This window comes from Atractosteus spatula, chromosome 14 (assembly GCF_055471065.1).
Source record: "Atractosteus spatula isolate fAtrSpa1 chromosome 14, fAtrSpa1.hap1, whole genome shotgun sequence".
Taxonomy (NCBI): domain Eukaryota; kingdom Metazoa; phylum Chordata; class Actinopteri; order Semionotiformes; family Lepisosteidae; genus Atractosteus; species Atractosteus spatula.
This window is the reverse complement of record NC_142719.1, coordinates 11,974,899-11,999,855: the sequence shown is the minus strand read 5'-3', so window position 1 is coordinate 11,999,855 and position 24,957 is coordinate 11,974,899. Positions and strand designations below refer to the sequence as shown.

The window sequence follows — 24,957 nt, the reverse complement described above, 5'->3', positions numbered from 1 at the left end:
TGTGTCCATAGTAAGACCAGAATAATAATGTAAAACTAGCCTGGTGTCCACTAGGTGCCTGAGAGTTCTGCTTCGGTGAAAACCTGAAGACTCAGGCATCCCTCCAAGACAATTTTGGCCACATGGTCAAAGTAGGAGAAGTTAAGAAAAGGCCCAGGATCCTGCTGCCCAGACATCAGAACAAGTGGCAAATCTGTGGGGTTTTTCTCTTTAAAAGGTCTGTATGAATAGACCCTGAAAATAACATGTTCTTCGACACAGAAGAATATAATTTTGTGAAATGAACTAAAGTTTGTATTTTCAGGCCATTTCAGAGCCTGAGTACCATACAGTGTTCATGAACACTTGATTCATGAACACCTTTTGGTTAAGGAACAAGCATTCAGTTCATGAGTACTGTATGCAGTTTTCATGGCTATGATTACTGCATGCAACAGAATACCTTCGCTGTGCCCAGCCCTACTACTGCACACTACTGTGAACATATAGATAAGGTATCAAACTAACGCTCAGATCTGCAGATCGGTGGGGGCTCGCCTGCTGCTGGCGTTACTTGCCAATGACATTCGCCGGGAGGGAGAGACGGTCTGCGGGCTGTCGCAGTTTCGGCTGTGCTTAGACTCCGAGCTCGACTCCCCAATCGAGTCCGGGGTGTCTGGCCGGCTGAGTCTCTTGAGATCGGACTTTGAGGCTGCCCGTGTTCGCGTGGCGCCAAAGCTGTACCGCGGGCGCTGGCTGGCCCCGAGTGCCGCGTCGCCGTCCGAGCCGGTGTTTTCCACCACCGTGGAACAGTTCCAGGGCGCGCTGACGCGGCGCGGCTTGCGACCGGAGCTGACTGCCAGGGTCGGGCAGGAGGCCGGGTCACCCTGGAGCGAGGGGTAGATGGAGGACACCGCTTCGCCCGGCCCCTCGGGATGAGATGGGTGCGAATGATCATCAGGGTCCTCCTGCTTTGGCAGAGTGGACCCGTCAATAGGGGGCGATTTGGCTTCTATGCAGGTGTTATTCGAGTTGCTGTTTCGTTCCCCTGGGCTGGGATTGGCGTCTTTAGACTCCTTCTGGCTCTCCGGACAGCTCTTCGTGTTTCCGTTAGGATCCCCTTGGATGGGAATGAAGGCGGATGATGGGTTCAAAATGGGGTACCCGGGCACCTCACCCTGCTTCTCCATGAGCAGAGTGTAGCCACTTGGCGCCGTAGGAATGGTGGCTTTGCGCCCGGTGTTTGTGCCCATGCAGACCTGATGGACCACAGAGTTCTTCTTGGACTTGCTAACGTAGTAGTCGTCTAGCTCATCTTTCAGGTGCGGGTAGTAGTCCAGAATCCCTTTCTTCAGCTTCTTGTAGCCGAGGTGGATGATCTCCAGGATGTTGAGGAACAAGGAGACGGCGGCGATGCACTGCATGAACATCATGAAGACTGTCTTCTCGGTGGGCCGGGACACGAAGCAGTCCACGACGTTGGGGCACGGGTCCCTCTCGCACTTGTACAGCGGGCTGAGCTGGAACCCGTACAGGACGTACTGCCCCATCATGAAGCCCACCTCCACCCCGGACCTGGTCACGATGTGCATCACGTAGGTGCGCAGCAGGGAGCCTCGCAGCGGCGCCTTGTTGAGCTTCCTCTGCTCCAGCTGCCGCAGTTCCCGCTCCAGCTTTCTCCTCACCTCCGCCATGTCCAGGTCCACGGCCTCCAGCTCCCTGCGCAGCTGCACCTTCTTCTTCTGCCTCTCTTTCTCCAGGGCGCGCAGCCTGTACAGGGCGTGACCCATGTACACCAGGGAGGGCGAGGACACGAAGATGACCTGCAGCACCCAGTAGCGGATCAGGGAAATGGGGAAGGCCTTGTCGTAGCAGACGTTCCGGCAGCCGGGCTGATCCGTGTTGCAGATGAACTCGGACTGCTCGTCGTTCCACACGTCCTCGGCCGCCACTCCCAGCACCAGCATGCGGAAGATGAACAGGATGGTCAGCCAGATCTTGCCCACGATGGTGGAGTGGATGTGCACCTCCTCCAGGATTCCCCCAAGGAAGTTCCAGTCACCCATCTTTAGCCTGGCCCTCCTGTGAGCTAACCTGAGAGAGCACAACACAGATGGCTGTTTGCAAGGGCTATGGAGAGCAGAATGGGAGGGATTATAGGGGAGAAAGACATTTTAGGGTCTAAAAAGCATATATGGTCTGAAATGCAGGTCACCATTGGTGCAGCACAATGTTCCCAGGAGTTTATTGTCATAAACCGTTTCTTTTGAATCTGGGACTTAAGAGGAAAAGCTATAGATCATAGATCACTTATTAAAAGGCTTTCTTTTAATAAGTTTGATTGAATCACCGTTTGCTATTATGTAACGGGTGAACAATTTAAAAACCTATTAACAACACAATTTGTGGATAAGAGGCAGCCTTCAGAGGGGAATTTATGAATCGGCCTGGCAAAAACACTTCTCAAGGAGAAAGACAAGCTTTGGGAGACAAGGTAATATTAAAAATGATTTCTTCTGGAAACATTTGCAAGGTTAAATGTAGGGGTTTGTGTTGCTTCCAAAATACAAAACGAGAATCTGGATTATTACCACAGAATAATAATAATAATAACAACAACAAATTGTAGCAAGTTTCTGCATCTGCCCTCTCCAATATGCAAGGAACATTTTAGTAAAGTGGGTTCTATAATGCATAAACAAGGCAGTTTTCTCAGAGAAGCTATAAATTTACATTATTTTATATGAGAGCTCTATGTTGCAAAATTACATCTTTTGGCATCTGAAAACTTGCTAATGAATATTTAATAGTTCATATTTTCAGCTCTGTATATAACCTTTGCCTCTGAAAAGTCCTTTTCTTATGCCATATAATGGAAAAGGACAAGGATTATTTTATTACAGTCTTAAAAAAGTAATACACTATTGCAATATTTTAATAGGTGATTTAAAGACATTTTAAATAGTCTAAATTGGGTATGAAAGTTGAAGTTAAATGTACATAGAAAATGAATAGAATCACAGTTGGATATTTTATCATTTTGTACAGCAATAAACATTTTAGATTTCCCATGGCAGGATCTTGTAAATCCCAACAATCCAGCTTCTGTCTCATTCTGCTCATCATAAAAAACACTTGTCATTACATAGTGTGATTTGAGCCAAATCAGAACGGAGCAGGCATGTCGCATCATTAGCTGTTATTCTTTAAATCAATTCAACAGGCCTTTTAGTTTAAAAATTACACTACTGTTTATTTTTATTTTGTATTATTTTCTTGTACACTCCTGTCTAATTTAAAAAGGATACTGAGCTTTTGCACCTTGCAATACCAAAGAAAGATACATGCAGTGCTTGGAACAGGTTCATGGTTCTGCAGACTGTGAAAGTCTATTCTCTGCTTGCCCCGGATTGCACACCAAATGCACAAACGTTAATGCACCAGAAAAAGTTTGCAGGCTTGCATTCAGGAGGATACCTTGTAATAAACTACCTCTCAATAAACTACAAAATGATCTTTACCCTAAGACCAGAGAGATTTACATGTCTTTAGCAGTTCCTCAAAGCCAACAGCTATAAAGCAACACATGCAGCAAAAATAACTTACCATTCATTTGGGAGATAAAATCTAAACTAAGAAACATTTTCCTCAGCACAGTCCACGATGCCAATATCCCTCTGTCACATTTTCAAAGCTACCTTCGCCAACCCACGATTTTCAGAAGCTACTTGTGGTTTCAACCGAAATAAGCGGCCCATCGACTGTACAGAACTTATAGTTACCCCCAGAAAATCAATCCGCGAGTCAGTGCCAGTTACCTTCCAGCAATGTGCAGTGGGCGCCGGTGTATAAAATCCCCACGGGCCATGCAGCACGGGTGCCAAAATGTTCACATCACATCATCGTTCTCGGTCTGATGCCGTTCTATCGAGATTGCCCCCTTTTTTTTTTTTTCCACCTGAACCTTTTGGAACTCTGCGTCTGCAGGATCAAGGGGGCAATGGTTACTGAGCCAGGCGGGCAGTTTCCCTGGCTCACATATCAATACTTCTATATAGTAAATTGATGGTATATAATCAATCACACACACTCAATCGCCAGGATCCAACTAAACAGTTCGGCACATGACTGCTATAGAATAAACAGCAGGAGACAATGAAAAAAAAACAAATCCGGCGTAAAATATTCCTAGAAACAAGCTCTGTAGCCTGACTGTGGCGTTTCCGTGAAGGAAAGCATTTTTTACATCACTTAAAGCAGTGACTGGGGTAGTGGACCAGTTCCTATGGTGACACTGCTGTTGTGCCCTTGAACATGATCTTAGTCTTCATCCCAGTTCCCTCGGTCAAGCCAGCTGTACCAATCGGTACTGCTGCTGCCCAGGGTTAAACTGTAATGTAAAAACCAGGCATTTAAGAAAAAGCGTAAAGTGTGCTATAACACAGCTTGTAGTGGCCTCTTTTATAAAGCATATCCGTACCGGTTTGTCTCATTCTGCTGAAGATATAAGGTCTTCTATCTGAGGCAAGTGTGTATGGTCTGAGGCAAATCAAAATGAGGCAGGAAAGGCATCCTTCTTTAAATCAATTAATGGCCCTTTGTTTATGTTAAGCTATCTACATCTACATTACATCAAGATACCTCAATACCTCAAAATACAAGATCTACACGTTCCAGACCATCTTTATGTTCACAGAAGGTTTGAGACATGCAGTATGGGTATCATCTTGTGAAAATCAGTCAGGGCATTTATTTCAATCTCTTCTAACCTCAGTGATTTTGATGGGTTTCAGACTTGCAGCCCCTAGTTTTATCATTGCTCAGGTCCAGAAATGGCAGTGTATGAACTCACGGGTGCAAAGCTTAAAAAGAGTCACCAATTCGAAGGGAAGTTTGTCATGGGATGTCTAAGCATTCAACACCTTCTGTTAAGAAGTCTCCTCCTGGACACTGGTCTTTGGGAGACTCAGAGGGGGTTAACACTGATAGGAGTGGGTATGGTTTTGGGGTGAGGGGGGCATTCAATTGATGCTAGAGGAGCAGAAATTAATAAAAAATAAGTTCAAAAATGTTTAATAATCCATTAACACTTTGTAAGAGACTCAAAGAACACTGCAATAGAAAAGAAATCGTGGTTTATTTTATATTTCTCATACAATTCATTAGAAGATTATGATTGGAGACTTCCAACATTGCTTATAAATTTCTAAGTAGACTATATATGTAGTTTTGTGATGCTTCCTGGGCGGGTCTGAGTTTGTCAAAGGATACTTTGGTGATCAATATGTTTTGCCCTATGCTTTGATCAATCGGTCATGTCCGATTTCATAGTCAGATGGATCCTGCCAAATGTAATTAAATTATTCCTCCCAGCAGCAGTGCTGTTTGTTCCATTTACTAGAAATCAATGCATGCAGCTTGTATATTGTACCAATGCAGTTTAATTTCAGCAAAGGGAGCTCTGGTCTAGAATGGAGCATCTAACTGGATTCCATTTTGTGCACTTAGTTGTTTTGCTATAGAGCACAGTTCACACTTACTATAATGCCTCAAGACAATTTTTAAGAACAGGGCTCACCTTGGCCAACTTTAAAATACAGGTATCCCAGAGTGTGTTTGCAAACCTCCCACTACAGACAGAACACCTATTGTGTCAAATAGACTTAATTGTCATTATTTGGTTAATCAGGTTCCCACATGAAATTGTGGGGGGGGGGAACAGATGCAAAGTCTCCATAGAATTGACATCTTGGTCAGTTTGCCATCAGAGAAATAACTTTATAAATTCACTTGAATATGGGTTCTGTTTTTGTATAAGATAGCCATGAGTCGAGTATATAAGGAAATAGAGGTATGATATGATATGAAGTGGGGACCATTATAAAGCGATATCAGCATTTTAAGAACATTTCTACACCCCCTCTACAAGAAATAAGGTAAAAAAAACAAGAATCCTGGCAGAATACAGGACAAGCAACCAGGAAACTTGGCAGCACAGAGGTGTGGTTGATGGTCCTGCGGTCTCTCAGCTCTTGATCTGGACTTGGGGTCCATCTGTGTAGAGTTTGCAAGTTCTGCCTGTAATCAGTTTTTGCCTGGCACTTCTGTTTCACCCCCACCTTCCAAAAATGTGCAGGGTAGACTAATTTCTGTGTGTTTGCCCTGTGATGATCTGGTGTCCCTTTCTGGAACCTGAAACGTCTGGGATAGGTGCTGGGCTACCATTAGCTTTACCCTGAATAAGCAGCCTTCCGCTACCAGATGGACCCACTTTCTAACAGCTATCCTCCAGTTCAAGGTTGTGGGGGAGCCGGATCCTCTTCTGGCAAGCAACAGGCATGAGGCAGGATACACCATGGATGGGACACCAGTCCATCACAGAGCACACACAGACACAAACACATTCACATCAGGACACAAACCTACACAAACACAGGAAGAGCATACAAATTCCACACAGACAGTACTCCAGGTCCTGAATTGAACCCAGGGCCCCAGCACTGCGAGGCATCAATGCTAACGTGGATACACACATGGATAAATGTGGATAGAAGAAAAATATTTCAGAAACAACAAACCCTAACTTTATATACATTACTGAACAATCAATGTTTTATTATGAAAATAATTTTATTAGTTCTCATCACCAAAGTACTAGGGAGCAGAACCGTGTAATGAAGACTTCTAATTCTACATTTTTCATGTTATACAGTTCCTTGACGTGGTCCCAAGTATTGTGAGAGGATGAAAATGAATGCTTTTAGTCCAATAATTTGTGGCAACTGCATGCTCTTAACACACTTGCTGAGAGTTGCTTCTTGTAACAATCCATTATTTAACAGGTTTAAATGAAAGACATACATTTCAGAGAGCTTTACAGAGCCAGCCAGAAAGTAAACAAAAATCACAGACCTGAATTTTCATTATAAAATAAATACCAAATAAGAGAATCAAGAAGTGGAAAATGTCAATGCTGTACTATGCCACCTCACTCCCATCTGTGTTGAATTACTGTTGCCTGATTCAACCTTTCCTTGTACAGCAGATCAGCTGTCTATTTTTAGATCTGGGACTAGGAAGTTTAAATACAGCTGATCAAGACTGTTTAATGGATCAAAGATCCTGTGGATGTCCTGGTGTCCTCCACACACACCATTCTTTTGTGTCTGCTTGGCACAGGGCCAGCCAGTGCAAATAATAGCATACTAATAAAGTACTATAATACATAATCACAAACAATACCACTTATTTCAGGATAAAGAAGGTTTACAACACTCAGGCCCTTAAAAGCTTTCACGTCTCCTTGCCAAAGTGTGAATCTAAAAAAAAATGTCCTGCCAATATGGTTCAGCTTAAAGCAGTGGAAAGCTTCACACTGAAAGCCACTGAAATTCCGCAGTGCCAGAATCAATCGTGTCCAATAAAAGCTGTCAGCTAATTAAAAGCAAGGGCTGCCGGAGCAAAATGTCATCCAGGGATAAGCACAGCTGGCATTTCAGGTCTGGCACTGGGCATCTGTCAGAGGTATCTATTCCAAATTGCATTTAACAGTCAAAACAGTTTGGATTCTGCAATGGCCTGCTGTGCTACAACAGGCAAATGTAAGATGTACTGCAACTGATTGAGAGAAAATGCTAAGCACAAAAGATAGCAGGCACAAACCCCCAGACGTGGTAGCTTGGCCCTAGGCATCACACAAAATCTGAGGCAGACAATGATGCATGAGGCACAGTTTAATCACTCGCAGGCAGAACTACAACAGGACAACCCAGTAAACTGGGGGATTTTCACTTTCTTTTGACAGGGTTTTACACCAATACTTGAATCTTCCGAATTTGTCCAGAACCAGAGCATTTAACCCAAATACAAATTGGGGTAGAATGGAAAAACATCACTTAGAAAATCAAAAGCCTCATATTCTTTTGCACAGAGGTATCGGATATAAATAAGCATCCTAACTCTACCAAAAAACCATGATTCATTGCTGAGGTGTTTTTAAAATTGTTTTAATTGATTCCTGGTACATGCACAATGCCCTTTTAAAGCTTGAAGGGAAAAGTTTATTAAATGGAGATGAACAGAAGAGAGTTGCTCACAAATACTTCTGAAGCACTTCAGCTGTGCCCATAAAGAGCATTGTGTCCCTGTGGTCTTTAAGAAGTACTGAGCGTTACCTGTCAATGAAAATCATTCATCGTTTATAAAATGTTTTTTTTTTTAAGCTAGGGACCACCTGCACCCATGTAACATGCTCTGTTACAGCAACAGCAGAAATGTGAAGAGACCAATTAGAGGTCAATTCCATGCTGAAATAGAACAAAATATCCACTGTTTCAGCTGTAAGGCTTCTTCCTTCAGAGTGAGGGAGAATGAGAAAGGAAACAGGAATTTAAAGTAAATTGTTGGATCAGAAGAAAGGAGAAAGAATGGGAGAACTGGACATGACAGGCAAAACTGTGTCCAAAGAAATGGAAATCTGGGAGATGAATTCCACAGAAAAAGGATGAAATTTGTAAATGGGAATATTTAAAACGAAATGAGTCGATCATAAAGAGTTGCCAAGTCCACGCGTGATCCTAATTTAAAATACATTTTCTCAACTTACTGGGAGCTTATGTTAAGAATACTTTTGAACATCTGAATTCAAAATAATCCTTCATGAAGGACCACTCCACCTGCTCTCATATCCCTGTCCCCCACACAGCCAAAACGGTTTTGTTCCTTTGCTCTGCTGTTCGGTGTGGAAGTCACCTTCGGACTGCGGTTCTGCAGCCCACAGGCTGGCACAGCTCCCCAGTCAAACCTCAAAACAAAGAGAACTCCAGCAGACAACAGCAAGACCCAAAACTACCAGTCAAGTTTGGAAAATTAAAAAACAGGATGGCGAACACAGTGCCAGTTTATAGTCCTGATGTGATGTTTACAGTTTATAGTGCATGAATAAACTACAACAGGACTAATCCACCAAAACCCTGGAGAGCCCCAGTTTAGCTGGTTTTACAGGTAACCACTGAACCACCAACAGCCAGAGACCTGAAACAATTTGTGATTTGTTGAAGCAATTTAGAGATGATGAAGAAGAAAAATCTGCTATTCCCAATGCTGGTAGCTGCTGCCATCTACTGTCTGGATTCAAAATGAAACCTAAGCCTTTAAAAAAAAAAATTCGAGGGGCATCCATTTGTCATTGCTGTGGAAATCAAATCTAGAGATTCGAATTGCAAACCTGCAGGAGTTATTCCAGGTGTAACCCTAAGAAACATTCTCCTGATCACCTAGTTTGGCACACTATACACATTACGAAAAAATATCTTTGCTTTTTTTATTATACAATGGAAGGATTGCCTTCAATTGATTAGTCAGGACTTAAATTTGTCATGACTGGATAACATCACATCACAAATGAAGCTCCAGTAAGTGCCAAAAAAAATCATCACCATATACAGTGCATGCCATCGGTATTGCAATTCAAAAAGCAGTGAAGTGTGGCAGAACAATTATATTTACGCACCTTAAGTGGCTACATTTTCAAGCACAGCATGCACTTCTGTCAGGTGCTCTTGGACAGCTAAATAGTCCCTACATGGGATCATCCTGGCAGGACAGACACCCTGTAGTTCCTGCAGGTTTTCAATTATGTTTGAAAATGTGATCCATGGTTCAGTGATGATTTTACTCTCTGCAAATTGAGCTCTCTGCAAGTTGGTTTGGAAGCAAACACTCACTCAGTGTGAATAAATCAGCTCTGCACATCTGGGGCCGACATTTATTAGCACATCCGGCTGTTGTGTACAGAAAGGAGACATTACATTAGACTTCAAGGTCGCTCTCACCATGAGAATTTAATTACGACCCCATTTCATCACCACCTTGGATACTAGGAAGAGGCTGAGAGCTAAAGCTCCTTAGAGACCTTGAAAAATAATCCAAATTCTAAACACAATTCTAAATGATAATTCCAAGTGTTAAGTGATGGAATCATGGAATCAGTGTGGAATACTGGAACAGTGTTCTGTGGCCTGTGGGTCAAGAAGTCTTCAGATTCTAGTTCATTTTCTACCTGGCTGCAAAGACAAAATCTATACTAATCCATAATGCCAAATGTCTGGCGAGGTTGAAAGATTCTTGTTTTTAATGTTTTTATTCTAAAAATTTAATTACAAACAACACCTCATGGCTGAAACGGCCCGTTATTCTTGCAAGAGAAAAAAAAAACTGAGCCAAACTCTGTACTGTAAAAAAAATTTATTTTTTTATTCTCTTTTAGATCACAGGTCAAGTTGTGGTGCTTTAATTTCCAGTCAGAAAAACGCTGATCTCGATCCATCATCTAGCAGTCTTCTCGGCCGTATTCGAGTGGCAGTAGGGGATTTAATCAGGATTTAAAAGATTGTTCCGAGTCCACTCTTGAACGAAACACCAGCTCGCCCCCCGCCTCCCGTCAGGCTGGGGATAAGAAAATGTTGAACAGCACGGCAAAGAGGATGAAGGCGAAGTATCCCACAATGCACACCCAGAACTTGGGGTCCTTGAGGAGTTTCTGGTTGTAGTTGCTGAAGAACACGAATCCCACAGTCATGCCTGCCATTCCCCCAGCTATATGAGCCACAAAGGAGACCTGAAAGACGACAGTGTGAAAATTAATGACTGACTTCCATTCATCCAGCCTAAAAAGTACTTAATAGGCTCTTACACTTCATACAGCTTCCTAGTAAAAATAAAGGGGACTTTATCCTCTACTCAGATACTCTTCAGGCATTTCCTTTAAACTTCAGTAACCGTGCGCACATGTGGTTTTCACTGTTTTGTCTTTTTTCAGTTACTTTTTATTGATGTCAGGTGCAATTAGTCACTAAAGTCATTTTCCAGCCAAGCTGGACTGATTTTAAGAACTGTAGAGGTTTAAAGATCCAAGTCTAGGAGAAAAAAAATGCAGAAGAGTTTCTGAAATTTAAAATAAACTACAAGCTTGAGCCCAGACCCTTGAGTTCAATGAGTCTGTTTTTATTCCTACACATTTCTCCATTCCCCTGAGCGACAGAAAAGACAGGGAAGCTTCTCTTTGCATGGTTTGAGAGTAAGGCAGTTACTTAAATACACTTTTCCGCAATGCAGCACGATAGCCAGAGAGATTTCGAGGGAGAGGGCTGAAGAAAGAAATGGACAGTTTACATTTTATCTCAAGAGAGGGGAGAAAAAAGTAGATCCCTCACAGGCAACCATACTACCAAAACGTGAATACAGCAAAGTTTCCAAAAACAGATAAGACACCAAAATCCCCAAAGGCCTACTTAGTTTCTGCCATGCAGTAGGAGGATCAGACATGCATTTCACACACTGAACAATTACCCAGGATCTAACTACCTAGCCAGCCAAGTTGCTGTGGTTAAAAGTAATTAGGAGGCATTTATGTGGAGCTTTTGTTACTTCATGTACAAACATGCTCCTCCAGAATTCATGCCGCCAGCAAACAAGCACAAGACCTGCAGTGAATTAACACGATTCCTGCATGACTCTTTAACCACGTGGTTTCGGCACGACTGCACTGAGCTTCACAGCTTTCTCTGGGGAGTCTGGGAGAGACTGAAGAAGGTTCTCTCTCAGTGAGCTCTTGTAATGGCTGTCATTCTTACCACCTGAGCCCACAAGGCACAGACACTGCACGCCATGAACCTTTTAGTGAAACTGCTCAAAGCCGAGAACAGTTTAGGAAACATCTACCCGTCTGCTGGAACTCCTGTATCTCCTTTGAAAGACGTACATACCAGTATATACTGCATAGATGTGTCATTTAACATTAATTTGTTTATTATCAGTTTTTTCATGCCTTTACTTCATGGTACATTATCTAGAATTTGATTATTCAAATTACACTAAATTTGCTGCTAGTTAAATGCAGTAAAAAAAACAGTGAAAGAAGAGTGTACTTACTGCATAACCGACCTCGTGACTTATAAACCTTCTGTAAAGAGCAAATCCAACGTCTGTCCCAACTGGAAATGAAAATGTATCATCAAACACCAGAAAAAAACTATTGTCCTCCATTTGACATTTGCATTGACAACTGTGGATTATCAGATAAAACGTACTTATGAGTATGGATTGTGACTACAAGAACATGAGCCAACAAGTAAAACCCTTTCTCCTAGAACCCAGTGTTCAGACAGGCTGGTTTCACCGCTTCAGGTTAGCACAATTATTTCTAGGTACCCTAATTCTAGCTGAACATTTACAACAACACATTCGCCTTTACTCCTTCTAGATCATAAGGCTGACTGGTCAATTCCTGCTTGTAGTGTCAGACAGAGAATTCTCAATTTTAGGGAGATTATATGGTATTCATTATATTAGAAAGCTGACAATTTAGCTGCACAATACATGCTGTGGAAGAAAAATCATGCAAACGTGTCATGTTCTGAGACCAGGAGAAAAAAAACTCTTTGCTGCCAAAGGGTTTTCGTTCTGCAGATGATGGTTATCAGGACGAGAATCTTCCCAAATCAACACAGACTTCATGAGAATCCCCTGGAAGGCAAACTAAAACAGGTAAGGCTGTCCAAAAGGCATGTGGGTAACTGCTACAGTTACACCGGACTGCTGCATTATCAAGCACATTCAAGCACCCTGTGTTGGGAGACCAGTATTTCTTTCATTTTTTGGGGGGACTGAGCTACCCCCTCCCCCCCATGGGAGTCTCTCATCCAGCGATCCCCACAGCGCCTTACAGGAGAGCTGGCAGGCAGCTGGGAAGTCGAAGGGGTCTCCGTTTCCTCTCCGAGCTCCCTGACCAACCCTGACAGTGCTCACCTAGTGACACCTCCCAGGCGTGCACCATGGAGCTCAGCCTGGACTCCGAGCAAGTTCCTTTATGAAGGGACTGAGTGTGGGCCCCCCAGTCTTACAGCACACCTGGAGAGCGAGCCTGGAAGCAAGGGACTACAGTGGTGCCATGCCGAGATCGAGCACCGCGAGGATTTGTGTGTTCTACAGAGGGTGAGAGTGCAACAGGGCTCATAAGGACCCTATTATAGTAAAATCACTCCTTGAGTTTCTCAAGAGCATTTCGACCCCCTTCCTCAGAGCCTTGGCTGTATGCCACAGCAGATCTAGCGTTTGTATGGTCTGCATCTCGGAGGCATGCCTAGGACACTGGTTCCGCCCAAGAGTATACACTGGGCAGAATTAGAACTGCGCAATTCTGAGAAAACCTCATGACCTATTCTACTTGTGGGGAGGATACCTTTATAATATTGCATCAAAATAAAAAATAAATGGCTTCTCATTAGTTCAATGTTTCTGTCTTAAGAATAGAAGAATTAATGTTAATGGATATTAACTGGCAACCAATTTGAATAATAAATGAATTAAGTGTAAACCAATTTTTCCCCGTGTGACTTATTACTTTTCCACAAGAATTCTTCCAGCTCACGGATACTTACAAAAACTGCAGGGATTTATTGTCAAATTCAAAATAGCAGTCCTAATAAAAGCCGAATGGAAAACGGAGATTATCGCTCTATAAAAAGAAAGAAATAATGTTAGCTTACCTATCAGTAAAATTGCTACTATTCGGAATGCACCCAGTAATGGAATCATCTCTTTGAAATTCTGAAGCAGGAAGAGAGAAAAGATTCACATTTATTAGCAAGAACTTAAGAAAGGCCAGAATCAAAGCAAAGAATTCAGTTTCACTGACACTTCTTAGATCCTGCTCCTAATTGAGGTAGTCCACACATCCAATGCACATTGCTCCTAAGACAACTGCTGTGTTCACACGGTGCAGATTAAAAGGCGTGGGTGTTCACTGTTTATTGCTTAAAAACAATCATAAAGCCATATGAACCAGCAGTGTCGCCGCACTCCAGTCTCATGAGATTTCAGCAGCTCAAGATCCTGCCTAACCTTAGCTCATGTTACACCCCAGCCAAACAGCAGCAAAAAAAAATCAATACACTGCAAACGGTAGTTAAACCTCTCATTATAGATGTACACTGATTCATGAATCTGTGCTAATATAATTTTTAAAATAAGTGCGCGGACAACAGGATGATGGAGAAGAAACTCATTCTGCAATCTTAAATGACCGCTTGACAAACTGTGCATTATCATACAATCAAAGCAATGCTTCTGGGGGAATGCATGCATTAATGTGTTTGTTCAGGAATTGAAGCAGACAAAGTTTAAGCTCACAAAGCAGTCCTTGTGATATACAGTCACATTCTTTACACAAGAACATACAAGATAAACAGACATTTAAAACCTTCCTCATACAGTATATTAATTGGGATTATTTTCATTAGTGTATTGTTTTTCCTTCCTAAACCTCAACTGCATAGCTGTGCATTTCCCGGAAAATATTATTATAAAGATTAACCATTAAGATTATGCCATAGGGCACCCTCTGTGTGGAGTCTGCATGTTCTCCCCATTTTCACATGGGCCGGCTGCCTCACACCTCATTGATTAAAGCCATGCCTGTTAGGTTAAGTGATATCTCTAACTTGTTACTGTGTGTGTAAGGGGGACTGCAGTGTCTCCTTGTGCCCTGTGCCCCGTCTTCAGGTGTCAAGGCTCCACAGCCAAAACGTTGTGTCTGTTTGCCTCTCTTTTCAGCATGGAATAAACCTTTACTTGTTCCTCTGCAGTCTACGCATGCTGATGCCCACTTGAACTAACTTTTACTATAGTCTAATGTGAACAGAAAAATTGCAGGCTGGGAAAAACAGTCATTCGGTGATCTTAAATTATTTTATTAGACACTTCAGGAGCATAAGGATCAGGCTGACCTATCAGAGTCTTTTGTCAATTTGCAGACTAACGCCACACGGGAGAGAAAAGCTCACACAGAGGCTTTCATCAAGGCTCACGGATCTGTGCCATGTGTCAAATCCTGGATCCATTTTAAGCTCGCCCGACCCAAATGTGCACCATCAAGGGGGCAGGATTCGCTCCACAGCTGGACAGTGTGATAGCCTGGACTGGACATCACATCTGGACCTGTCAATACCAGGACCAGAGGGCACAAGACGGAGCGCATCTTGGCGGGGATAGTCTCTTTCTTCCAGTACTGCACTTGGACATTCAGAAATAGACTTACCACCAGGGCGTTCATGAAATACCCCCCGATGAGTGCGTACACACCTCCCGACGCACCGACCAGAGCGTGCAGGGGGTCGAAAATGGAGCTGGCCAGTGAGCCTGAGGAAAGGGGAGAGAGGAAGATAATTCAATATCCAAGTTTATTTGCCAAGTGACACAAATTTGCCCTGATGTTACCAATAACCATCCGATTCAATACTACACAAACAGTACATGATATAATGATATAAAGTGCACCCATATTTACACTAATACAGTCAAACTTCGGAAATCCTCACATGACAATATAATATATAATTTGGATATAGAAACAAACGGCAATCAGGGCGAGAATGGTCAGCAGTCTTAGGCACAGTCTTAGTCCCTCTCTGTACAGTGTAGAAAAAGAGGGTCAGGGGGTCACAGGCACCAGCCTGTGATCACAGCTGACTACTTTCTGAAGATGATTATCACTTTGTGACTCATTTTCAAAACACACAATCATAGAAAAGGGGATTCTTTAACTAACTAGAGAAAACCCACCCAAGGCAGGTTTAAAGACTTTCCTGGGCTGACTCTGCTGCTCTTAGGAGCTTTCTCCTAAGAAACAGATTAATTCATAGGATCAGCTTTGCTTCAGCTGTGGATGTTTAATTAAAGAGCCACCATTGAAAATTAAATTTGGCTTCAGAGATCATACACTTGATACATCACCAGAAAACTCATCTGCAGATGCTGCAGGTTTCCAGTACTTACATCCGCTGAGGCACGCGCTACAAAACACTTCACACATACACACAAAAATGAGAACAGATTAAAAACGAGAAATTCAGGATAAACCTGAGAGCAGGAAGTTAACCCACCTCTCAAAGCCTCAGGGCAAATTACCAAACCACCGAGGCGTAATTAATACTTTTCAGGGGGTCGGGGGTTTGCTCTAGAGATCCAGTTAGAGGAAGCAGTGCTGTAGCTACAGCTGGGTCCCGGTTCGGACTGCGGCCAGCTGTTCGTGTCTCATTACTCTGACCAAGTCGCCACACCTCCTCCTTCTCCAGAGTTGTAACAGACACGGCAGCAGCAATTAGTGAAGAAAAAACTGCTTCCAACCAACTTTATCTGAGGCCTTTCTTTCACTGCGAACCCACTCCAGTCCCCCACCCCCAGCTACATTTTGGCATAATTTTAAAACATAGTGTATGTTGAACTTTTCATAGACTGTAGGGTCACATAATGATGGAGTAATAAAAACGCTACAAACCCGATACCTCTGCTGATTTTATCGCAAATTTGAGTCACTCTAGATACTGTAAAAAGATCAATACCTTCAATTTAAATTACCAATAGCCACTTTCTCAGAAGAGGAGAGAAACCAAGACTCCACTGTCTTGAACGAAAATAAAATGAGCTTTACCACTGTAAGACATTTTTTATACATTAGTTTTTGAGGTGCGATCTTTCTTCCCGGCTTAATCGTGCGTCAAGTGATCGGAGCCGGCAAAAGGTTATTTCACTGCCTCGCGAGAGGCAGAACGTCTGGTGCCGTCATCCTCACTCGGGGGGAGTTGCTCTGCGCATGAATTTTGTTTTTGTTTTTTGTTTCCAAGCCCGGGGCAGGGGGTCCTGACCTGCAAGGACTCCGGACAGGTAGACGGTCCCCACTTCGATCCCCTTGTGCACCAGCTCCAGCGGGATCCCCAGCAGCAGCTGCAGGGTCAGGTTGCCCAAGATGTGCTCCACCCTGCAATGAGGAAACCACACTGTGGGGCCAGCGATCGTCACACTGCCATTCAACACCAGGAGTTTACACAGGCGTGTCCCGGGTTCCGACAACTCAGCCACAGCAAATGTGCAACTCCCATAAGCTAGTTAAAAATACATGGGAACTGCTTATGGCCATGAAGCGCTGTCTTAAATAACTTCTGCTATTTATTCCATTAAATGGTTGTCTGCCTCTACAGAGTCTGTTTAATCCATGAATGACACTTATTCCTTTTATTGCAACATATAGTCTACTTATATGACAAAATGTGCTCATGTGAGCTAAGATATGAATAGTATAGGAGGCTGCAATTACCGAAATATAAATTAGTATACGTGCCTATTCGGTTTCCAAAACCAAACTTTTCAAAATGCAAGTTCAGAACTGCCTGTACTTTATTGCCCGGTCTTGTGGCAGAAGGGGACTTCCATTTGAAGTCAAAGATCTTCAAACAGATGGAAATATTTGGAGAAAAGGGGTGTTTTCCATCTCTTAGATCTGTAGTGCAATTTAAAGGGCAAATGAGATCAAAACCTGCAATTGAAATTACCAATAACCACTACTTGTCCTTTATAGTACCACTATCCTGCGTGTATAGGTTTGTTGCTGCTGCGTGGGGCTCCACTCTGGAGGATTAAAATAAGAAAGCCTGCAGAGAGAGCGCCCTACCTCTCATACCAGGCTGTGCTGTTGTTTCGAGCGAGCGAGCTCACTTTGGGGACACCGGGAGCAGCACTTTATCCCTCTTTCTCCCACCCTGCTCCAGAAACCAGCCCTTTTGCACCACACGCAACAGGAAAGACGTACAGTCCCTGCATTCCAAGAACAAAGTCGCTTCGGAAAGGAAAACAGTGCTTCCTGCCTTCTCTGGACACCACATGTTCGATTTCTTTGTCATGAAGTCTCCCAGGCGGCGAACTGGTTAGCTTGGTCTAGTCCTGGTGTGGCTCTTTGCAGGACAAACACAATCTGTATTATCAGCTAATGAACAAGCACCCCACCTCACTGGCACACAAAAGGCCATTAGCTCACAGAAAACCAGGACAAGTCTGAAAGGCTCCTGCCAAAATAAATGCAGAATGCCTATTTGTATTATCCCTCACTAGTTAAGCTCACATGCACCGTTACTGGTTACACTGCTTATCTTTGTGCAACATAACTCCCGCACGTCACCTTTGAACAAGGTGCAAGACAATGACAATTATACTAAGGCACAAGAAACTGTCCCCACTTGAGACCTTTGCATATAAAAAAGGCTCTGTGCCTTCCAATTAAAAGAAGTCACAATGGGACTCTCTTGCAGCGTCTACAAATTCACAAAAGTTGATCATGTATGATACCATAATTTATATTCGCCAGAGTTGGGCATTTTCATTAAATAATATACTCTGTGTCTGGGAAATCAAGTAAGCTACATAACCAAATTAACCTGAGGCCGCTTCGTTAATACCAATCCATCACATCTGTTATAAATAACTTATTGCAGCATAACGACCTGGATATGTTATTTATGCTACGTGCTGTTGCTAACAACACTTTCCTTTTAAATTAAAGATACTAAATTGTAATATCTGTCTGTGTAAAGTGCTGGTTTGAGACGATTCTCAAACAGACGATTCCAACAGAATGTAGTCTGGGCCCTGGGCTCCAGTACAAAGAGGCAAACAATACCTGCTCAATTCTGTGAACTGTGAAAGTAGAGGCTTTAATAAAACATGGACAATGAACAAGAAGTTGATGATATTGGCCTCTAGGGTGACATGGGAGGCTGATTTACTGTATACCAAGCCTGTAGGAAGTGTCTATCCATAGATATTTTCATTGTTTTTTTCCCCAATGCAAGGTCACTAGAATTAGGGACTCACAGCCTATCTCAGCAATGAACGGGCACAAGGCAGAATACACCCTGGACGGGATGCCAGTCCATTACAGGGCACACACAGACACAAACACACACACACACACTCACACGAGGGTCAGTTTTGTCAGAAACCAAATAAACCTAGCAGTATGTCTTTGGACTATGGGAGGAAACTCATGTGAACACAGGGGAAACATATAAACTCCACGCAGATACTGTAGCACCCCAGATCTGGATTATACCCAGGGCCCCAGCACTGTGAGGCTGCAATATTAACCAATATGCAGTATCTCCTGTGCAAGTACCTGCTGTTCAGTGCCGGATTTCCCATTAGGCACAGTGCCTAGGGCCTATGAAGGAGGGAAACTAACGAAAAACGAGCTGAAACAACATGCTCTAGGTGCTCCAAACCAATAATCATACGCTATCTAGCAGCTGTTCTAGAAACTAGAAGTATCGAAGCGATGGTCTCTCGACTCACTCCATCAATCACGTGGTTTAGCACGAGAATAGTTTAGAGTGCACCATGTCAACCGACGTCATTCAATTGCTCGTTTACCCAATGTGCCTAGGGCCTACGAACACCAAAATCCGGCCCTGCTGCTGTGACACAGGAGAAGGCAAAGACACGACAGACACTGCCGACCCTACCCAGCATGCACAAACATGTAGGAGATGAAGCGCCAGGCCTCTTCTCTCTTATCAGGACGGTACGTCAGGGGGCTGTTCAGGATGCCCTTGTCCAGAGTGATCCACTGCTTCTGGGGCTTCCACACAGCATAGTAGATGAAGACGGCCAACTGTGAAGACAGGGCAGCGAGAGCATCTCAGGTCTGACTGAACCATGGGCCTGAGCTTTGCACAGAAGGAGCAGGCATGGAAGAGCAAACCAACGCAGCCGAGGAGTAAAGGGTCATGTGAAACGCAGAGGGGGGAAAGCAATTTATAATAATCCTAAACATTATTTTTAAATTTAGCACCTTTAAAAGTGGCTTCTCAAAGAGCTTTACAGAAAAAAAAAAGATACAGATTGGGACGAGGTAGCAGAATTTAACAGTTACCGTGAAGGTTTCGAATACAGTATGAAAGCAAAAGGGCAGACAGAGAATCAGTTAAATAAAAGCCATTCTAAAGAAGAAGGTTTTGAGTCTAGATTTCAAAGAGTTTAGAAAAGGTGACTTGCTGATATCCTTAGGGGCAGAGTTCCAGAGCTTTGGGGTATAACAGGAGAAGGTCCTGTCACAGAGTGTAGACGGGCTTGGGGAACAGATAGGAGACCAGAATTAGAAGAGTGAAGGTTGCGAGGTGGGGAGTAGAACAATAGTAGCTCAGACAGGGACTGAAGTGAGCAGGAGGATTTTTAAATTGACACAAAACCTGACAGAAAGCCATTGCAAAGACTCAGGAGCGATCACTTGCGCTAGACCTGGTCAGGATTCTGGCTGCCGAATTCTGGACATACTGAACTCTGTTCAGTATTGATTTAGATACCCCAGCGATTTGGGCATTACAGAAATCAATCTGAGAGAAAAAGTGTTGACCAGCTTTTCAGCAACAGTTAACAACATAGGATATAGTCTGGCAATATTTCTGAGGTGGAAGAATGATGTTTTTACGATATGTTGCACATGTGGGCTAAACATCAAGCCTGGATCAAATACTACCCCCAAGTTCTTCAATTTAGATTGAAACTCAAGTAAAGTACCATCCACAGATAAAGTTACTGGATTGGCTTTACATAGCTAGTGGGGGGTGCTGAGAAGCAGGACTTCAGTCTTGTCACAAATTAAATGAAGGAAATTGTGAGTCATCCATGTTTTTATGTTAAAGATACAATTAGAGAGAGCAGACACAGCCACTACACTGTCAGGTTTAGTATGGGAGTAGATTTGAGTATCATCAGCATAGAAATGATCATTTAGACCTTGTTTTCTTAAAATCTGACCAAGTGGAAGCATGTAAATGTTGAATAACAGGGGGCCCAGTATGGAGCCCTGAGGAACACCAGACTTAACGAGCCCACTTTCAGAGCTAAAACTGCCAAGTCAGACAAAGTTACTGCAATCAGTGAGGTAAGATTTGAACCGTTTAAGAGCTGCATCAGAAACTCCAAACAGTCTGAAGACAAGGAAGTAAGACAGTGGCTGACAGTGTCAAAAGCAGCACTGAGGTCAAGAATAAGAAGAGAAATAGAACCAGAATCAGAAGCCATAAGAAGATTGTTAGTGACTTTAACCAGGTCAGTTTCTGTCTTGTATATTGTCTGAAACCAGAGTGGAGGGGGTTCAAAGAGGTTATTATGTTGAGGAAAACAGGGCAGAGAGGAGAAAAACAGGACTGAAATTCAACAGTGGGAATGGGATCTAATAGGCAGGTGGTGGATTTCATACACACTACTAATTAATTTACACCTGCAGTGTCAAGTAGAGAGAAGTTAAAGAGAGGGGAACCAGCAAAACTAGACCTGCAGAGAGGAAGTGGATTACCATGGAGTACCATGCATTGTAGAGAGAATGTGATGGAGGATATTGTCAATCGTGGAGCTCAAGAACTCCAAGAATGTGTTGCGGAGTTTCAAAAGCAAGGAATTCAAGACTTTGACACTGTTCAGAAAGTAAAAGCCTTTGAATTGGTAATGAAGACAAGGATTAGGGTATCTATGTAGACGCAATGCAATTTTCCACACAATAATGTAGAGAAATTATTAAAAAGGGAAACAAAATGCCAGGATGTATAAGAACTCATTCATAAAAGAGAATTCATAACACCAGAGGCCAGAACCAAATCCGAGCTCTATCTGGAAAACCTGAAGGATCAGCTGTTCAATACTGGAGATATTGAACACTGTGCTATTAATGAATATTTAGAATCCAAGTCAAACAAGGTACCTAAAAATAATAGAGTATAGTTAAGGTACTTTTCCATTTGCTGTCGGTACACTTGATATACTGTAAAGACCACTTAAAGCCTGTGAAGTTTATGACCAACGATAATTCTTAGGTCTGTAAACATCGCAACGAAGAAGTATTTTTAACGGGTTTCCACAAGTCCCTTAAAGCCCAACAGGCAAGTAGCTGGAACACAGTCAACAGGACTCACCTCGCCGATACTGATCAGTATGATGAAGATGGGAGGGGGGCAGCAGTTGGCTCTTTCCAGGTAGATGTCCCTGGCGTGTTCCGGAAGCATCCATTTGGCCACGGAGCGCTGCAACCTGTCGCACCACCCACACCCCTCGGAGGTCTCCTCCACCGTCTCCTCCGCCTCGCCCTCCCCGTTAAACGGGTTATCTTCTTCGGCGGCCATGGTTCCGCGGGCGACTGCGTATCGAAAATCAACAAACAAGGTAGTTTGTCGGTACAGCGCGGTGATTTGTGTACAACTCCGACCGGTTTCACCGGTTGGCTCGAAGCCACAGAATGGGAGGAGCAGGCTCATTGCTCCGCTACTTAAAAAAGGGCAGGAACTGGTTTTCATCGGTCAAAGCTCAGCGGATGCATAGCTGTTGCTTAGAGATATCAACCAGTCCTGAAGGCCTGTGGCTCTCTAGGACGAAGAGAAGGAGATCACTGCTTTAGGTTTACTGTTTGTTAAAAAATGTGCGAAGGAATATATCTGACAAGGTCAACATTCATTTGATGTTTAACTACATCCCATAATGTAACCATAATTGTTTTTCTGAAGGCCGCGCATTGTTCTTAAACCCATTTTTTAAAAACTTTTAGAGCATATGGTCGAACATATCACTTTTCTAACAGACATGGATTAACATTGCTCAGCCTTTTATTTTACCTTTAGAAAACTCTGATGGTAAAAACAGAAACGTATATTATCATTCGAAATGTCTTCTGAGAAATACAACAACGTGATTAGCGGACAGAAATATAGATTCACTTGCTGTTTTCCCTGTATTACACGTTCTCGTTTAAAATCATTTTTTATACACGAAGATAAGATATATATTAAATTCTAGGTTCTTATTATTAGAGATGTGAACTTTGAATTTAATATATAGTTTATGGCTTCAACGAAAATGCTATATTTTATCAACATAAGATACTTGTTTTTGCCTAGGGATGGGAAGTGTTGAGACTTTGTTATAACGCTCTTTTCGTCTTCTTTGACAATGTTAGTAAAACGTTAAAGTACCTAAAATGATCTCGATCCCTGAGAAGTACTCGTGGGTAAAATAGTATACACTGTTGAAAGGATTAAAAAAAACATTCCCACGTTTAAAACAGGAAGACGCCTTAAAATCACAACAAGAAAAGTTACAGGAAAACACCGCACAGGCGAAATTGGGGAAGTTTTTAAGAGCCACTACACTACCGGTCTCAAACTGATCTTGCGGATCAGATCCCAAACACAACAAGAAGCTAAACAACCCGGCCGGCATGCTTGAACATTTTTGCGTTGTAGCCACTGAGTGTAAATTCAGATGCGATAAACTGAAAAGAAGAGACCTGGATACTTACTGTTAGGGGGGGAAAAAGCTACTAAAAACAAACAAAACTTTGAAACCCAAAATTGTTCAAACGCAAGTCTGGCGTCTCTTCGAAAAAGGTAAAGCGCGTCGATCTGATAGATGAGTGGGCTGGATTATTCCAATTTTAAAACTTCATCCACGTCCATTTTTCTACTCATCCTTGCTGCTGGAGACCGGATTCCAGTAATGGAACAAAAGACTAGGAGCGCCTTTTTTTCCCTCTGCTGTTTACGTTAATGACAGGGTTCGCCTGCTTTTTCCTGTACTGTGCTTCCTCCCTGCTGAGAAACAAACAGCTCTCATGAGCTCGCAAGTGGCATTAAACGCACAGGAGTTCCGGTAACTCCGATCTTGTCCTAGTATCTTACACAAGAAATGCCAGTATTTAATACAGGCAGGACGTACCCAACTTAAAAACGATCATCAATTAAAACAAAATAAGAAAATCTAAGGGCACTTTAGAAACTACCAGGCGGGTTAATGCATCTTCATCGAAAAGTCCAAAATCATACTGAAAACATTCTTGTTATTCCTGAGGCAGGGCGAACCGCGTTCAATCCGAAAACTAAATGGACAAGCCTTCGCGTTTCAACAGATTCGTCTAGGGCGGCAGTCCGACCTCAAAAGAGGTCTACACGCTGCTCTTTCAGCGGTTTTGACCGAAGGAACGCCCTCACCTGGCCCGCCTGCACACCAAGGAAGAGACGCACCTGGACTGTTTTCGTCACTGGTGGGATGTTTTACTTCTACAGTACTTGGGAAGCGGAAACTATTGCCCATGTAACCGTCCATTTCCAATACTCGCTTAGTCCGATACCGGATTGTGGGCGCAGGGCAGGATACACTGGGGACAGGACACCAGTCCATCGCAGGGTACATACACGCATGCGAGTGGACACAAGGTAGAGACGAGAATTAGTCAACATAAAACGTTTTCGGATTGCGTTATGTTGAGGAAAGCGCAAATTGGTGAAAACCCGCGTCACCACAGAGAACATATAGACTCCTCACAGAAGGCGCCCAGACTGGAACCGAACCCAAGACCTAGGAGCCGTATTCTTCAGTTAATCGTATTTTTTTTTATTTTGTTTTGCTGCAAGCCGTATTGTGCGGAAGGCGTCTTCCACATACAATAGCTGTCATATTAACCTTAGAGATGTTCCAGGCGTTCCAAACTGCGTCCACAAAAATCTCTAACATACAATTCTCTGGCGAAGGCAGACAAGAGGAGGATGTACCACAATTTAAAGAGAATAAAGACGTACTGAGACGTATTATTCTCGTCTCATGCCGAGGGACGCTCCATTCAAAATAAAATGTGCAATTTTGCGCACAATTTTCTCGTCGTTTTAACCACCAGGGGGAGTAACTGTATAAACGTCTACTGTACTCCCAATTAAGCGTGCAAAGACGAGAACACACCATCCATTTTCTAACTGCTTCTCCCACTTTAGAGTCACGGGGGAGCCAGAGCCTATCCCAGCACCATAGTACAGTGGTTAGTATTGCTGCTTCACAGTGCTGGGGCCCTAGGTTCAGTTCCTAGGCTGCTGCCTGCATGGAGCTTGTATGTTATCCCCATGTTTGCATGGGTTTCCTCCCACAATCCTAAAACATAAGTTAATTGGCTTCTGGGAAAATTGGTCCTGGTGTTAATGCGTATGTGCGTCTCTGCATTGGTGTCAGTCTGCCCAGCGATGGACTGGTGTTCCATTCCCATCTCATGCCCAGTTTGCTGGGATAGACCAAATGCTCATCTCATTTACATCCAAGCAACCCAAACAGCCCTGCCCA

The 24,957-nt window shown here is 43.2% G+C and overlaps 2 protein-coding genes across 3 annotated transcripts; both read right to left on the bottom strand.

Moving 5' to 3' along the window:
* Window positions 1-509: 509 nt before the first annotated feature.
* Window positions 510-3,847, bottom strand: gja9a (gap junction protein alpha 9a). Its single transcript, XM_088932014.1, has 2 exons — window positions 3,798-3,847; window positions 510-2,073 (listed from the first exon to the last, which is right to left on the bottom strand). The coding sequence occupies exons 1-2, from the start codon at window positions 3,845-3,847 to the stop codon at window positions 510-512; spliced, it is 1,614 nt and encodes a 537-aa protein (XP_088788140.1).
* Window positions 3,848-10,209: 6,362 nt separating this feature from the next.
* rhbdl2 (rhomboid, veinlet-like 2 (Drosophila)) lies at window positions 10,210-23,839 on the bottom strand. Of its 2 annotated transcripts, XM_088932556.1 has the most exons (9): window positions 23,569-23,792; window positions 23,153-23,441; window positions 21,777-21,997; window positions 19,329-19,477; window positions 16,683-16,795; window positions 15,077-15,177; window positions 13,527-13,587; window positions 11,911-11,972; window positions 10,210-10,597 (listed from the first exon to the last, which is right to left on the bottom strand). In XM_088932556.1, exons 3-9 carry the CDS (start codon window positions 21,981-21,983, stop codon window positions 10,421-10,423), a joined length of 870 nt encoding a protein of 289 aa, XP_088788682.1. In that variant the 5' UTR covers window positions 21,984-21,997; window positions 23,153-23,441; window positions 23,569-23,792; the 3' UTR covers window positions 10,210-10,420. The 2 variants fall into 2 exon arrangements, with proteins under 2 accessions (XP_088788682.1, XP_088788681.1); XM_088932555.1 differs by having other exon boundaries at window positions 23,153-23,839.
* Window positions 23,840-24,957: the final 1,118 nt, after the last annotated feature.

What these genes read in the sequence shown, in the direction of transcription:
- gja9a (XM_088932014.1), bottom strand. Translation starts at nt 3,847, where the DNA reads ATGGCCCGTGGGGATTTTATACACCGGCGCCCACTGCACATTGCTGGA. An exon ending in CCACTGCACATTGCTGGAAG is followed by an intron (nt 2,074 to 3,797) that starts GTAACTGGCACT and finishes GTGCTCTCTCAG; the next exon opens with GTTAGCTCACAGGAGGGCCA.
- rhbdl2 (XM_088932555.1), bottom strand. Translation starts at nt 21,983, where the DNA reads ATGGCCGCCGAAGAAGATAACCCGTTTAACGGGGAGGGCGAGGCGGAG. An exon ending in ATTTCATGAACGCCCTGGTG is followed by an intron (nt 13,588 to 15,076) that starts GTAAGTCTATTT and finishes TTCCTGCTTCAG; the next exon opens with AATTTCAAAGAGATGATTCC. An exon ending in GTCACGAGGTCGGTTATGCA is followed by an intron (nt 10,598 to 11,910) that starts GTAAGTACACTC and finishes GTCGTCTTTCAG; the next exon opens with GTCTCCTTTGTGGCTCATAT.